Source organism: Octodon degus, unplaced genomic scaffold (assembly GCF_000260255.1).
Source record: "Octodon degus isolate 3935 unplaced genomic scaffold, OctDeg1.0 scaffold00021, whole genome shotgun sequence".
Lineage (NCBI taxonomy): Eukaryota > Metazoa > Chordata > Mammalia > Rodentia > Octodontidae > Octodon > Octodon degus.
Genome location: NW_004524597.1, coordinates 7,439,351 through 7,456,839, shown reverse-complemented (window position 1 = coordinate 7,456,839; position 17,489 = coordinate 7,439,351). Strand labels below are relative to the sequence as shown.

At 40.3% G+C, this 17,489-nt stretch overlaps 1 protein-coding gene across 1 annotated transcript in view; it reads left to right on the top strand.

The window, feature by feature from the left end:
- LOC101583982 (poly(rC)-binding protein 2-like) overlaps window positions 1-10,531 on the top strand; it is a 23,064-nt gene extending 12,533 nt beyond the window's left edge. The window contains 2 exon segments of the mRNA XM_023711399.1: window positions 9,757-9,948; window positions 9,950-10,531. Coding sequence (XP_023567167.1) covers window positions 9,757-9,948; window positions 9,950-10,531 — 774 coding nt within the window.
- The last annotated feature ends 6,958 nt before the right edge of the window (window positions 10,532-17,489 follow it).

Here is a 17,489-nt window from a genome sequence, read left to right as displayed (position 1 = left end):
TCTCTCTCTCTCTCTCTCTCTCTCTCTCTCTCTCCCTCCCCCCCCCCCTTTTTCTTTTCCACCTTCTATTTCTCTCTATATATAGAAACAGGCATATAGATCTATCTATCAATCTCTTCCCCATCCCCAGCCCCTGGAAAACATCACTCTATTTTCAGTCTCTATGAATTTAACTACATCATAACTGGAATTATAATATTGTCATTCTGCATCTCCCTTATTTCATATAGCACAATGTCCTAAAAATTATTGTTACTGTAGCACGTATCAAGATCATACAAAGTAATTTTAAAAGATATTCATTGAATCATCATTGTATTGAGCTCCTACTGTAGGGAGGACCTGTACTTATTGCTGCAACAACAAAGAGATAAATAACAGTCTCTACTCCAACTGTCAGCTAACTGATTTCCCTTTTTGAGGGTCCAATGTGCTATTTAGTGAGAAGCAGTCAATGTTCCTGCCTACCTGGACTTCTTCTACACCCTTGAAAACAGCTTTCTAAATTCTAACTGTATACTACATAGACTCTCCAGATGAACCTATTAATTCCAAAAGACAATAAAACATGGAAATGACTGACAGAAGGAGCTTCAAACCACATCACTATCGTGAGGAAACAATAATAGATGGAGCCCATGTTTACTCAAATCACCCTCTAGAAGAGCAGAACATGGCCACTTTCTCTGGACCACTCATGAAGTTCTAATAGACACCAAGACTTTCTGTCCAATAAAACTGCTCCTGGAATACCCATCATCATCTCTAGTTGATCAACAAAAAAGACCTTGGATGGAGTGACGATCTGCATTTGTAGGCAGAACAAGAGCAAGATATGCAACATTCACTGAACTCCTACTCAAAGTACCAGAGCTGGCAAGATAGCTCAGCAGACTAAGCACCTCTTAGGCAAGCTCAGCAACCAGGGTTCAATCCCCAGCACTGCATGCCATGCCGGCCCCACCCCCATGCCTGCTAAACAGACCAAAGGGACCAGGCGTGGTGGTACATGCTGTAATCCCAGCACTGGGGAGGCTGAAAACAAGAGGATCACTACAAGTCCAAGCTATGTAGTGAGACCCTGTACAAAATACATTTAACAAGGGGGTGCGGGGAGATAGCTTAGTGGAATAAGTGCTTGCCTGGCAAGTGTAAGGTCCTGAGTTCAATCCCCAGTACAAAAAAAAAAAAGCCAAGTACCACATTTGTCACCTCTACCAGTACAATAATCCCTCACCGCAGAGGTTATGTTCCTAGACACCCCCGCAACAAGTGAAAATCAGTGAAGTACTTACTTTAGTATTTATATATATTTTAAGGCTTTATAAGCCCTTCCCACACTCTTATAAACCTTTCCCACACTTTTAAAAACACTTCTAATGTTGTTAACCATTTTCTAAGCTCATAAACCTATGTAATTTTAACAATATACAATACTGCACAGTACTGCAAAATCCCACAATACAGCAAAAAATCCATAATAATTTAGATTAATATTTTTTGAAAACCAGTAAAACAATGAGTTGTGAAAGTTGAACCACAAAACAGCAAAGGAGTACTGTATTCCACTGGATAATCTCAATGCCCAAGGATAAGAGATGTCATCACCTAGCATTTATATAAGCATGGAAACTGAGGCTCAGATGGGTTCAACCACCCAGGGTCATACAGCTAATTCATATTGGAATTGGCAAACAAACTCAACCTTTCCAATCTCAAGGCTCTTTTCTCTACCTGTGGAGAGAAATATCCTTATCCTATTCCAAAATAGGATAAGTCCTCTGCAGCATTCCCCACTTGGAATCTTAGACTTGAAGCTTAGGAAGATGCATCCATGGTAGGACCAGCAGAAAGCATAGTGAAAAGGTGTTATCCACCACATGCAAAACCCATGTGGAAAAAAACTTGGGAAGGGCAAGTTTTCTCTGAACCATAATGAAGCAGGAGAAAATGTCTACAGCATCAACAGCTTGAGCATGGGCAGAGCTTCAGGTTGAAATGTAGACTGCTCAGACAGTTTTTCTAATTAATGATGGCTGAGTCATTAAAAAAAAGAAAAGTTGGCTCTAACCTGATGCTGAGAGAAGGATGCTCTCCTTTAAATTGCCTGAGTAGGTGTCTCCTGCAGCTTGTATCCTCCACTCTTTTTTCCAGCTCTGATGCTTTCCCTTCTGGTACTTTCTCATGGATAGAGTGGACACGAAAAATGAATCCTAGCTCAACTGGTATTGGGGAGCTCAGTTTGGCCAAACAAATAGGAAGGTGTTTCCATGTGATAAATAGATTATGGCTGACATTTTTATTTTATTTTATTTTATTTTATTTTATTTTATTTTATTTTACTTTAGTCTATTGAGACAGAGTCTCACTATGTAGCATAAGCTGGTCTCAAATTCATGGTTATCCTCCTGCCTTAGTCTCCCAAGTACTGGGATTATAGGCATGCACCACCATGCCTGGCTCAGTTATGACTGACCTTGTATACCAGCTACAGCACAATTTGAGGGGTTCTGGCTAGTCCTTGGCCAAAAGCAGCTTTGTACATTGAGATCGCTGTTCCTAAAGTTTCACCTTCAACAACTTCTATCTTTGGGATCCTCTCCCCAGGAGAAATCCTTCAGAGAGGAGAGCATTAACTGACTCATGATAAAGTGTCAGAAACACAATCACAAGGACCTTTAAGCCTCCCTTATCAGGTTGAAAGCAGAAATCTCTGACAACATCTGTTTGTATGTTCCAGGGCTATAGAAACTTCAGTCAGGCAAGGAAACCCGTGCCAAGGTTGTATAACCTCTATAAAACTCTTTAAACTAAGCCAATTGTTTTTCCTATAGCTTCCTCTCCACTTCATAGAGCACTGGAACAAATGTGCTCCTGTAAGGTGGTCTTGGAAGCCTCCATACATTCCAGAATCTCTTCCAACAACCTAGTTTTCTCAGGTCTTTCTGGTGGCATATATTTCAAACTCCTCTCTATGTGGAGTGCCTCCAATAGGTCCACTCCAAATTATTGATAAGACCTTTGCCTATACATGATAAAACTGCAAAAACAAAGTGTGGGGTCTTGGTTATTTGTGCATACACATAGACTTACACAATCTAGTAACCTAGGGAAAAACAAAAAACTCCCAAATGAGAGCATACAATAAACCCAAGGGGAAATCATAGATATATTAGTTCAGCCCTCTTACATTCGAGAGTCAGCCATTCACTCAAGTTAGTTCATATAAGAGGTTGGATAGCACTATTAGGACACATGAAAATAAGAAACAGAGGAATCTTAGCCACGGGGCTAGTCTTCAAATAATCCTTGGAAAAGCCAATTACCTCAGCTTTATGGAAAAATCAGAAATCCCAAGAGAGCAATCAAGGCACTAAGAGCTGAAAGCCATTGGAAATCCAAAGTGACTCAGAGCAGCCACCTGGTAGACCCTCAACCCAATATTGATGCTCTGCCATTTAACTCATTCACTCTTTTTTCATGCCCTGCCTCTTCTCATCTACCTCCCCTACTAAGAATGTGATTGATTCTGCTACATTTTCCAAGCCATTAGGCTATTACTATTCTAGCCAGGCTGTCACAGAGGTCACCAGCTGTCCTGCTTCTCAGAGAACAGACTCACTGGGAGCTGGAGACATCACAATTTCTCTTGGTATATTGAGATTGCTGTTCCTGAAGTTTCACCTTCAAAAACTTCTATCTTTGAGATCCTCTCCCCAAGAGAAATCCTTCAAAGAGGAGAGCATTAACTGACTCATGATAAAGTGTCAGAAACACAATCGCAAGGATCTTTAAGCCTCCCTTATCAGGTTGAAAGTAGAAATCTCTGACAACATCTTGGTTGGTGTTATGATTTTTTTGAAACAGGTCTTATTATGTAAGTTCCAGCCTCAGATTCACCATGTAGCCCAGGATGGCTTCAAACTCAGAGCAATTCTCCTGCCTCAGCCTCCTGAAAGCTGGAATTATAGGTGTGTATCATCACATACCATAATTTCTCTTCAGAAAAGATTATGAGCCCAGGCAGTGTGTGATGGACCTGGGAGTGTAGAGCATCCAGGGTCTACATGGAGGACTAAGATAGTGTTCATTACAGTGGATGGAAAAGAAAAAACCACAGGCTTCTAGAGTATCATGTTCCCAGATAGAAAATCACCTTGATTCTGGGGGACAACGCGCTCGGGTCCCCCTCCTGTCCCTCTCTTGGACAGGAGCTTTCTTTCCCTCAATAAATATATTCTTCTCATAAAAAAAGAAAAAAGAAAATCATCTTGATCATGAAATCCAGATGAAGAAGATTGTTCAGGATGCTGACCAGGGTCCCAACTCAAACATCGACCCCATTGTATATCTACAGCTCTCTAGTCTCCTCTATTAAAACGAAATGCTACTTGGGCATAAATTTACTGAATATTCTTTACTGAAATCTATAAAACATTATTGAGAGAAGTTAAAGGACTAAATAGGTGAAGAAATATAACATGGTTGTATATTAGAAAACTTTGTTAAAATGTTAATTCTTTCAAATTTACCTATAGAGTCGCTATAATCTCAATCAAAATTCTTAAAAGCCATGTAGGAATGGATTTTTCTTTTTTATAAATTGCCAACTGGCTCCTAAAATCAAGTGGAAATGAAGAAAAGGCTAGAATGGCCAAAACATTCCCTAAGAACAAAGTTAGAGGGCTTATACTAGCTGGTTTTTAAGACTAACACTAAGTAATTAAATAAATAAGACAATTCAGCATTCTAGTAGGATATACAAATAATCAATGCAGACAAAAGCATAGTCTAGAAATAGACCTACATATAAACAGCTAGTTGATTTTCAACAAAGGTACCAATGAAGAACAAAGTATCTTTTCAACAAACAGACTGAAATAATTGTCCTTTCTTTTTCTTTTCTTTTCTTTTCTTTTCTTTTCTTTCTTTCTTTCTTTCTTTCTTTCTTTCTTTCTTTCTTTCTTTCTTTCTTTCTTTCTTTTTTTTTTTAATTGTATCAGGGACTAAACTCAGGACTTTGCTCTTACCAGGCAGGTAAAATTAACTTCACTGAAGCAAGAGGATTGCTGTGGTTTCAAGGCCAGCCTGAGCTATAAAGTGCAACGCTGTCTCAAAAAAAAGATTTTAAAAATCCTTCAACTCCTTGTTTCATACCAAAAAAGTAAATTCAAATAGATCCTAGACATAAAGGAGATGCCAAAATCATTCAGAGTTTAAGGAAAGACTGCTGGGCATTCTGATTGTGATGCACACCTATAATCCCAGCACTTAGGAGACTGAGGTAGAACTGAAGTAAATTCAAGGCCAGTTTAGGATGAATACTGAGTTCAAGGTCAAACTTAACTACACAGGAGACTCTGTCTCAAAAAAACAAAAACATAGAATAGCTTCACAAATTTAAGGTAGGCAACATTTCACAGGCAAATTAAAAAAAAAACTCCAAAAACAATATGAGAAAGCCAACATTTTGGCCCTAGCTTTCTAAGGTCAATTAAGACTCAGGACATAGGAGAACTTGTACTATAACGTCATGTGACTCAGTAGTGTCCCAAATTTTCTGATCAAGGAGATTATGGGGCCAAAGAGGAAAGTGATCGATGATGTACAGTGTACCTAAGGAGAGTCACATGGAGAGAAAACATTTTCTCAAGCTTTCAGAGAGAGCACATTGGCCAAGCAATGGCCGTGACTCATCCACATGGCTGATACTGACAAAGGTTCTACAATCTGAGGTACAGGATCTCAGGATAAATCCTGAGGAGATTTCACTGACCTTATCAGACCCAAAAGCTACAACTCTTGTTGCATAGGTCCTGCTTTACCTTGGTCTTAACCATCCAGCAGAAAACTATAAAAATGAAATATAAGAAGTAAAGCCATGCTGTTATGTTGAGCTGTAGGAGACTCAGGTCAACAATTTCTGACATTGACAGTCAAGTGGAAGACCCAATACTATTATGGACTACTGAACTCTTTTAGAATATTTTGCTGAGTTTACACACCTGTAATATTCAAATGATGGAACTTAACCAAAAAAGGGTATACAGATAAATGTACATTTTGTATCTGTGTATTCAAAGTGGTTAGGATAGATATATAGTTACATTCTCTTAATGAATAGAGTGATTTGTTCTAATGGTGTTAGGATATCATGTCTGCATCTTGTACAGTAATTAACCACTAGGAAGAATGTATGTAATGTGTTGATTATTGAAACTGTCCTACCAATTTGAAAAAAAAAAAAAACAATAAGACTCCATCAAATTATGGCTTTAAGATGGAAGTGATGGCACATGTCTATACTTCCAGCAATGTCCATTGTTCATAGAAAATAAGAGGCAAAACCACTTTGGAAAAAAATCTACTGTATCCTTTATTAAATTATAAAATAAAACCTGATGGCTTAGCAATTCCATCTCAAATATCCACAAAAAGCTGTGTACAAGAATATTCATAGACATTTTACTTATAATAATAAAAAAACTGGAAGTGGACCAGGTATCCATCTATAAAATAAAGAAATTGTGGGCAATTGTATGCATACTTGAGTAGAGAGAGGCACAGGCTACTGTTATAAGATCAAATCTCAAAACATTTTGCAGAGTGAGAAAAAGTACATAAATAATCACACAATACATAAATCCAATTATAGTCAGGAACAGCATAATATTTCAGTCAACCATGAACAAAATATACTACAGTAGTCCCATAAGATCATACCACCTGGTGAGATCACAGCTATCTTATTTGTGTACATTCACTCTGATACTCATACAATGATAAAATTGCCTAGCATCACATTCCTCAGAACACCCCCATCATTCAGTAATGTATGACTGTATTTGAAGTTCAATACAGGTACAATTGGTCAATGTTAAAACAAAAACAAAAACAGGATTCCTAATGGCCTGGAGCATACCATGAAGGTACTTTCCAGGATGATGATAATGTTCTGTATCTTTTATTTTATTTTAATGTGATAGGGTCTTGCTATGCTGCTTAGGCTGACCTTGAACTTCCGCCTCAGTTTTCCAAACAGCTTGGACTACAGGTGTGTACTGCCATGTCCAGCTCTTTCATTCAATAACAGCTTTATTGATATATATTTTAATACCATAAAGTTCACTCTTCTAAAGTACAATGGAACAGTTTTTAGAATATTCACAGAGTTATGTAACTGTCACCACAATCTAATTGCAGAAGAAACATGAGACACCCTAGCACTCACCCTCCCAAGTTCCTGGCAACAACTAATCTACTTTCTGTCTCTATGTAGTTGCCTATTTTGGACTTTCATATAAATGGAATCATAGAATTTGTGGCCTTTTGTTTCTGGCTTCTTTTACTTAGCTTAATATTTTCTAAGTTCTCCTATATTGTAACATATATCAATGAGTCCTTTTTATGGATAATTCTGTTGTATAGATGGACTACATTTTGTTGATCCGTTCATTTATCATTTAAATTGAACATTTAGGAAGTTATTTGACTGGAAAAGATACAAACAAGTTCCTAGGGTGATGGAAATGTTTTTGATTGACATGGAAGGTGCATGGGTATACATATTTGTCAAAATTTATTGAGATGTATATTTAGAATATGTGAATTTTATTGTAAGTAAGCTATAGTTTTGGGGGTGTTATTTGTTTGTTTGGGTTGGGTTTTTTGAGACAGGGTCACCTTGTTTTTAAGGCTGAGCTTAAATTCACTATGTAGCCTAGGTTGGCCTTAAACTCATGGCAGTTTTCCTGCCCCAGCCTCCTGAGAACTGAGATTACAGGTGTCCACCACTATGCCTAGCCTAGTTAACTATAATTTTAAAACATGTTCACTAGAAGAAAGATAGCCTCTTTAATATATGGTGTTGTTAAAACTGGCTTTTCAGGGGGCCAGGGAGATGGCTCAGTAGAATAAGTGCTTCACTGGTAAGCACAAGGGCCTGAGTTCAATCCCCAGTTCCACAAAAAACCAAAAACAAACAAACAAACAAAAACTGGCTTTCCACATGCTGAAGACTAAAACTAGACCTATGCACTAAACTAAAACCAAAATGGATCAAAAAATCTAAATATTAAAACAGAAATCCTAAACTAGTAGAAGAGAAAGTAGGTAGAAATCTTGAAGACATAGGGACAGGCAGAGAGTTCATGAACAAAAATAAAACTACATGGGAAATACTTCAAAGAATCAACAATGGGGATCTCATTAGAAAGTTTTTGCACATCACAAACAGAATAAAAAGAAAACCAATGAATTGGGGGAAAAATCAGCCAACTGTCTGTCAGACAAAGGACTTCTATCTAAAACATATAAAGAATTTTTTAAAAATCAGGTCCCCAAAATGCAAAGACCCAATCAAAAATTGAGCATCTGAGATGAAGACATATTTCTCAGATAAAGAAATACAAATGGCAAATAAAATGTGAAAAAATGTTCAACCTCATTAGTCTTTCAAGAAATGCAAATCAAAACAACACTGAAAGAATGGCTAGCATCAAGAAATCAACCAATAACAAGTGCTGGTGAGGCCATTGGGAAGAAGGAACCCTTCTCCACTGCCGGGGGATGGTGCAGGCTGGCACAATCAGTGTGGAGATTTCTCAAAAAAGAAAAAAGTAAAACAAATAAACAAACAAACAAACTAGGATTAGAGGTCCCATTCAACCCTGCTGTCTCCCTTCTACACATTATCCCAGAAAAATTGAAAACATCATACCACACAATATGTGCAACCATGTTTATAACAGCATAATTTGTCATGGCTAAATCTGGGAAACAACTCAAATGCCTATTAACTGAAGAATGGATTTAAAAAGATGTAGTATTTTTATACAATGGAGTATTATTCAGCAGTAAAGATAAACTCAAGGCTTTTATAGGTAAGTGGATGTAACTAGAGACCATACTCATAAGTGAAATAAATCAGACCCACATGTGTAAACATTGTATTGTCTACCTAGTATAAAGCCCTGAAAGAGTAAATAAAATCTGAAAGGTACAATAGATATTGTGAAAGGGAAAAAAATGCTCAAAAGAAAAGAACTAGGATGGGGGAAAGAAAAAAAAAGAAGGAAAAGATAGATAGACACACAAGATCACTAAGATAATTGTACTATTAATTTCTATTGGTTTAGTGAAAGGAACAGGTAATGCCTAATATTGAATGCGTATATCTGGTAATCTGAATAACTACTTTGAAGATAACAATATGCAATATAACAACCACTGTGCATTTCCTATCTTACTTGGAAATTCTGTATCATCTTTATTGGGTTTTAAAATTTGTTTTCTTTAAAATACAAAAAATGGTCCCTTCCGCCTGCTCCCCTTTCCCCCTCAGTCACCTCGCACCTGCAGCTTTTGGCTTTGACCCCCCTGCTCCAGTGACCAAAGACTTGAGTACTCAGAAAGTCTAGCTCCCCATAGTATTCGACATGGTGTGATTGAAGGTGGATTAAATGTCACTCTCACCATTCAGCTACTTATGCATGGGAAGGAAGTTGGCAGTATCATTGGAAAGAAAGGAGAATCAGTTAAGAAGATGCGTGAGGAGAGTGATGCATGTATCAACATCTCAGAAGGGAATTGTCCTGAGCGAATTATCACACTTTGGCTAGACCCACTAATGCCACCTTCAAAGCCTTTGCTATGATCATTGACAAACTGGAAGAGGACATCAGCAGCTCTATGACCAATAGCACAGCTGCCAGTAGGCCCCTGGTCACTCTGAGGCTGGTGATCCCTGCTAGTCAGTGTGGCTCTCTCATTGGAAAAGGTGGTTGCAAGATCAAGGAAATACAAGAGAGTACAGGGGCTCAGGTCCAAGTGGCAGGAGATATGCTCCCCAATTCAACTGAGCGTGCCATCACTATTGCTGGTATCCCACAATCCATCATTGAGTGTGTCAAACAGATCTGCATGATCATGTTGGAGACTCTTTCCCATTCCCCCCTTCAAAGGGCATGACCATCCCATACCCAAGCCATCAAGTTCTCCAGTCATCTTTGCAGGTGGTCAGGAAAGGTACAGCACAGGCAGCAACAGTGCGAGCTTTCCCCACACCACCCCGTCCATGTGCCTCACCCCTGACCTGGAGGGACCACCTGTAGAGGCCTATGCCATTCAAGGACAGTATGCCATTCCACAGCCAGATTTGACCAAGCTGCACCAGTTGGCAATGCAACAGTCTCATGTTCCCATGACGCATGGCAACACCAGATTCAGTGGCATTGAATCCAGCTCTCCAGAGGTGAAAGGCTATTGGGCAGGTTTGGATGCATCTGTTCAGACTACTTCTCATGAATTCACCATTCCAAACAATTTGATTGGTTGCATAATTGGCCATCAAGACACCAAAATCAACGAGATCCATCAGATGTCTTGGGCGCAGATCAAAATTGCAAACCCAGTGGAAGGATCTACTGATAGGCAGGTTACCATCACTGCATCTGCTGCCAGCGTTAGCCTGGCTCAATATCTAATCAATGTCAGGCTTTCCTCAGAGACGGGTGGCATGGGGAGCAGCTAAAACAATGCAGATTCGTCCATAATCCTTTCTGCTCTTCACCACCACCCATGATCCATCTGTGTAGTTTCTGAACAGTCAGTGATTCCAGGTTTTAAATAGTTTGTAAATTTTCAGTTTCTACACACTGTATCATCCACTCGTGATTTTTTAATTAAAGCATTTAATTCCTTTCTTTGTTCAGCTGTTTATGCTGAGATCCGTATTTAGTTATATAAGCTTCTCCCTGTTTTTTTGTTTTGTTTTGTTTTTTTGGCTCATGAATTTTTCTGTTTGTCATGAAAATGTAAGAGTGGAATATTAATACATTTCAGTTTAGTTCTGTAATGTTAGGAATTTTGAAAAAAAATTAAAAGATGGACTGGAAAAAAATAAAATACAAAAAATGTAAAAAAGAAGTCCAAGAAGAATAGAAGAGAGAAATACAGAAAAAGGGAGAAGAATACAGGAAAACATTTTTTTAGAAAGTAATTCTTCCTTACTTCAAATATAGCTATCATTGGTTATTTGAGGAATAGAAATAAACTCAAGTCAGGCTGGCCAGATGGCTCAGCAAACTAAGCATCTGCTTAGGCAGTTTGATCCCTGGCATGCCATGCCAGCCCCCCCCCCTCAGGGCACACTGAGGCTGCAATTGAGACTGGGCATGGTGGCATGCGCCTATAATCCCAGCACTTGGAAGACTGAAAACAGGAGGATCACTACAAATCTAATCGTGTAGACCTGTACTAAATACATTTTGAAAGAAAGAAAGAAAGAAAGAAAGAAAGAAAGAAAGAAAGAAAGAAAGAAAGAAAGAAAGAAAGAAAGAGACATTCTAGTCAAACACACTCATCAGCTTTTGCCAGTTGTTCTCAGTGGAGACCAAACCATGTTCAGGATCAACTCATGAATTCCCGATCTCCTAACTAACTAATCTTGATCAATTCTTCTCACCTGGGGCAGGGCACATACATCCTGCAGAACTGTCTATCCTACAGAGCCAAACCAGCTAGTCTACAATCCTGCTTGCTGAGGAAATGGCCTTATGGCCTTTCTGCTTTGGCCTGACCCATCCCTGCGTAGGCTCCTTAGCTGACCATCCTCCCTCTGTTATCATCTGAGCCTTTTGCTTATTGAGCAACTTTGTAATGCCAAGTTGTCCTGCAGGATAGACTTTCCTACTGCAAGAGAAAGATAATATCTGGTTAGCCTGGCAGTTCTACTCTATATCTTGACAGAAATCGATGTTAGCTTCACATTAAAACAAACGAACAAACAAACAAACAACTCTTTAAGCCAATGGGAGGCCATGCCAGGGAGTGGTGAGGAATGTGAAGGAGGGATGAGTGAAGAGCCTGTAGCACTGGGAAGGAGGGATACAGCTACCAGTTGGGTCAGGACACCCTGAGCAATGAACACACTGTCTCCTTGTCAAAAGAAACTAATTACATAGTCTAAAAATGAATAGATCATGGCACTTTCATTTGCTCTGACTGAGTAGACCACCTAGTGGTTGCAAGAACCTGTGTGTCGTCCTGAAGGCCCCAGTCCCAACGTGTCTGGGTATGAGGGTGGATGAATGTGAGCAACATGGAACGTACAGAAAACACTGCCAATATGAGCCAGCAAGTAGTGATTATTATGTCAACGATAGCTAATAGGTTATGAACACTAGTAGGGTGTTCAAATAGCAGAGGGACTTTTGTACCACTCCATCTACACACACCATGCTGAGCTCTTCATCAATGCCTGGTATGCCCTTTGCTTCAAGGCCTACAGTGAGACCTGCAGACCAAGCTACCATGAAGAATTAGAATGCACCATGGTAATCGTTAAAATGGAGGAATGTTCAAATTCTGCTCATGTAGGGTTTCTGCCTAACTGCAAGGGCAGTGGCAGGAGCTTTGTGAAAGAGGAAAGAAGGCTGGGGTCAAGCTAGGGACACCCAGAGAGAAGGAAGTCTCTTGGCATAAAGGCACAGAGGTGAAAATAAGCAGAGCTGAAGAGAGGTGTGGTTTGACCAGAAAAGCGCTCACAGTCAAGGGTAGCAGCAGGAACCAATGCAGAGGCGCACTCAGCTGGAAGGAACAAACACTCAAGGGAAACTTCCTGGAAGAGACAGCACAGGTCTTAAATGATAGAAAGAATTTAGATACAGCCAGATGAGGCACAGAAGTGCTTTGCATGTTGCAGGCTGGACAATGGCCTAGTTAAAGATGTCCAGATTCTAATAATCCCCAGAACTTGTAAACAGGTTACATCCCATGGTAAAAAGGATTTTGCAGATGTAATGAAAGTAAATATCTTGAGATGAGACATTAGCCTGCATTATTCAAGTGGGCTCAAGGTAATCAAAAAAGTCCTCCTACGAGGGAGTTAAGCGATCAATGTGAGTACTGTACTAGAGAAGTAACAGTGATGCGAGGAGGGGACCAAGAGCCGAGGAATGCAGGTGGCCTCCAAATGCTGAGAAGACAAAAAGCTTCTCTCCTGGAGCTTCCAGAGGGAGCACAGGCCTGTACACACTATGATTTCAGCCTCCATAAGAACTCATTTCAAGCTTTTGGTCTCCAAAAATTCAAGATAATAAATGTGTGCTCTGAGCCACTAAATCTGTGGTAATTTGTCATGGCAACAATTGGAAACTAGTATACTACAAAATCAGTAGAAATGTAACCCAGGGTCGGCCAAATAGCTCAGTGGATTAAAGTGCCTGCAAGCAGGAGCAGGGGCCGGGGGTTCAATCCCCCAACCCTGCTGTTCCAGCCCCGCCCCCATGGTATGCTGAGCTGGCAATTGAGACTGGGCATGGTGGAGCGTGCCTGTAGTCCCAGCTCTTGGGAGGTTGTAAACAAGTGGATCACTATGTCTAACCTAGTAGTGAGACCCTGAACACCCTGTAGACCCTTCCCTAAAAATACAAAAAGAAAAAGAACTGTAACCCATACATCATTCCTATATAATCCCCTTCTCCACACCCTGGGTAATATATTTCCCTCCAGAGATTTCACTGCATCAAAAAGAGTTAGAATGCATGCATATATTTCACAATTGTGGTCCCCACTAGACACTACTTCATTCATTCACTCAGCCAGAGACCAGAATGGAGCTAGGACAATGATTTATATCAATACCTCTGCCTTCAGAAAATGAAGAATCTGGTAAGGGATATAGACGGGTCGCCAGGAAATTGCAATTCAAGGATGTACTAAATACTTTGATGAAGGGTGGCAGAGTAGAATGTAAAAGCACAAGGGACAGCCAACTAATCCAGCTTCCCACAGGACTAAATGTCTCAACATAGGAGATCTCAGTTGGACAAAGAAGTAAGAAGAAAAGGAATCTAAACAGATGGAACTATATCTACCAAGATAAAGGCAGAAGAAGATATACAGAACCATAGATGAATTAGAGATTTCCAGGACAGAGATCAGAAGCTGAGGTAAATGGCTCCTGACTATAGTGACACATGTTTGCTGCACAGCTGTTTTTTCAGGTCCTTCCCTAGTAGGACAAAAAGTTCAGTGGCTATAGGAAGGTTCAAGGCAAAAATGGATAAGGAATACATTCTCCTACACGGAAGTGTAATTTGGACTTGTTTAGCACTAAAGAGAGAAGGTGCGGGGAGGAAATCACTAGGCTGAGGAACTTCAATCCCAATTCTTCTGAGTGACACATTTGCCTGGAATATCACTCACTTCACTCAGTGTCTGCTGCTTTCCCCTGCTATCCCATACCCATACACATAGTGTACACTGACAGGTGACAAATTCATCTTCCAGTGGTTATGTTCATTAGTAAAATAAAGAGATGAAGAGTTCCATGCAGAAAATACACTGATATCTCCAGTTGGTTTCCAGCCTGAGACATTCCCAGATGGCTGATATCCTAAATTATTTGAACAAATCAATAGTATTATCGTATCTGCATGCAGAAAATATACACATGTCTGATACAAGATTATATATGAGTGGTAGATGAATAGTGCTTGGTCACAAAGGTGAGAAAATCTGGAGGTGAAAAGAAAGGAAACAGGAATGAGAAAAGGAAAAAAAGAGATCAAGAAAAGGAAAACACAGTTAGAAAGAAGGCCTTAGGCCAATCATTTCCTCTATCTGAAACCATTCCTAATCTTGCATAGGACAGATATAGAGGCACCTCTCCCATTTTGTACAATGAATGAGTGGAGGCCAGATTTTTCAAGACTGTTGAAAGCTTTCTAGAACTCCTGACCTCAGTGAACAAGATGAGGACCATGATTGGCAAAGGCATCAGTAGTGAGGCCACAGGAACAGAACAGCTCTTCCTGGGTCAATATCCAAGCCCTTAAAGCACAGATCTTGTCCACAATAGAAATCTGGGCCAGGGATTGTGTGTCAGCAGAAGAGGAGTGCATGAGGAACTGTAGTGAATACCTAAGAGGAATTTTTGCAAATAATTTTAATTGCCACTATTTAAGGGCTAAGACTCTGAATCCTGAGAAGCAACACTTTTTCCTCCTTAAGCAAGAGGAGAAATTAAAAGAACTCACTGTGCTTAGTAAGTGCGTTGGTGTGAGCCCACACTCAGCAGAACATGGTGAAGGGGGTGGGCAAAGCAATGGAGAGCTCAGCCAAGTTCCAGATGGTACAGGCACAGAGATGGTGGGGGCTACTGCAAAGAGGGCAGGATGCCAACCAGGAGAGAACTATTCCAAAGAAAACTGCACAAGCAATGTGTGGGGAAAGTTAAACCTTTGTGATTTAGATAGACACAGGTGCTCTGAAGCAGGCTCCAGTCAACCTCCTGCATCCTCGTTTCTCCTCAGCAGTAGATGCTGCAGAAGCAGAGCTGCTGATTGGGCTTGACTGGGTCAGTGGAGTTTGAAGGGAACATGTACAGGCAAGAGACTAGGAACACTGGCTCAACTACTCATTGGCCATGTAACCTTGGGCCAGTTACTTCTGCTCTGAAACTGTTTCTTCATCTTGCAAAGAGCAGGAGTGGAGGGGCTACAATCTCTTTGGTAAGTATCTAAAACCTATAGACATATTGTTGGAAGACAGGACTTTGATAACCCTCTACCCCGCATTCTACTAAAATATGAAGATAGGTTCCTAGTACCTCTATTCTTAAACTATCTGCCATCTTTCCTCTCTAATTTTCTTAGTCATCTTTCTGACTTTTCCAGTCAGTGAGCTTGCTAGTGGGCACCCTTCCAGGTTTTCCAAGAAGGGGCCTGCTAAAGATACATGCAGGACAAAGCCTCAGAAGAGCTCCTTCTACACGTACAAATCCATTGTTTTTTACATGTAGTTAGTACAGGGTCCACAGGGTCTCACTACACAGATTGGACTCTAGTGATCCTCCTGTTTTCAGCCTCCCAAGTGCTGGGATTATAGGCACAAGTCACCATGCCCAGTCTCAATCGCCATTTCAGTGTGCCCCGGGGTGAGGCTGACTTGACATGCTGGGGATCAAACCCTGGTCCCCGCATCTGCCTAACCAGGTGCTTTAATCCGTTGAACTATCTAACTGGCCCCAAGTCTGTTGTTAAAGGCCCAAATATTTAAGTCTGAGAAAGCCAAGAAGTTAGTGGCTTTTCCTGGCTGGCCAGATATCTACTATGGATCCATCTTCTTCCATAGTGATATGGCCAAAGCTATCTAACCATGTGAAGATTCTTCTTCCTCAATTCACCAAACTTTTACTTGACCCTTTTACCTTCAAAGCCCTACTTCAATTAGACTGACATCATAAAACTTATCAATGACTAAAGGACTAGTAGACAGTACATTACTAACCCATAAGAGGAATTTATGGGTTACCTAAAATTCCACTATTGGAACACAAATGGGGAATGACTTATGTGTGGTAATTAGAACAGCATTTTTTAAGGCTCTGTGTAACATATCTATGGCTGTGACACATCCTATTCTTGATTAGAACCTAACTTCCATGACATCCTCCCCCAGTTGGCCTCTGCAAATATGGTCATGGGGGACAGAGATAATACAGTCCAGCTTAGTCTTCCTAACTTTCTACTTCTAAATACCAAAGGAGGTTTATTTGCCCCCTCAGATGAAATAAAAAGGTTTCATAGGTTAGAAGAAACAAAAACTTACATAAGACAGAATCAGATGGGAGAAATAAGTATTGCTTTGGAATCCCAGAGAGAAAGGGAGAGTGATCAAAATTCTTGCATTAATGTAAAATCACCGAAAAAGTATATTCACTCCTACTGGATGAAGTTGGCAAATGAAGTGACATTTGCTATTACCACTGTTACTGTTTTAGTTCTACTTTCAAAGTCAGCATTTTCAAACAGTCATATGGAAATATACAGCACATGAAATTTACTCATTTAAAGTATACAATTAAATGATTGCTAGTATATTCACAAAGTTGTATAATCATTGCTACAATCTAATTTTATATTTCATTACCCCCCAGGAAAACTTTTACCCATGAATAGCTGCTTCCCATTGAGTCCCTACCCATCTCCCAGCCCAAGAAACTTCTAACCTTTTCTTTTTTCTCTATAGATTTACAACATAGCATTTTGCCCCTACAGGTACTTATAAAGTATACCAGAATCATATGGAAGTGATATTTTAGTCAAGATCTGATGATGTATACATGAATGGTCAAGAAGTACATTAAGAGATATTCATCGAGTCCCAGCCCAGACGCAGAGTGGGCCGGACCCTCTCCCAGCCCCTTGGGCTGCCCCCCACCACTCCGCAGTGCCTCCCCCACCCCACCCGCCAAGTAGGATTTTCTGCCGAGTTCCGGGAGCCCCCAGACCCACTCCTAGCCCAGGCACAGCTCAGGACTGGCATACACGCCTCAGGTGTAATCCTGCAGCTGCAATCCCTGCAGGGGAGAGTGTAGAGGATAGATCCATCCAGCTAGTCCAGGAGCAGAACATCTCGCCACAGGGGCACAACAGGTTCACCCTTAAGGACAGCAGCAGGAAGGATTGAGCACAGCAGCCAGA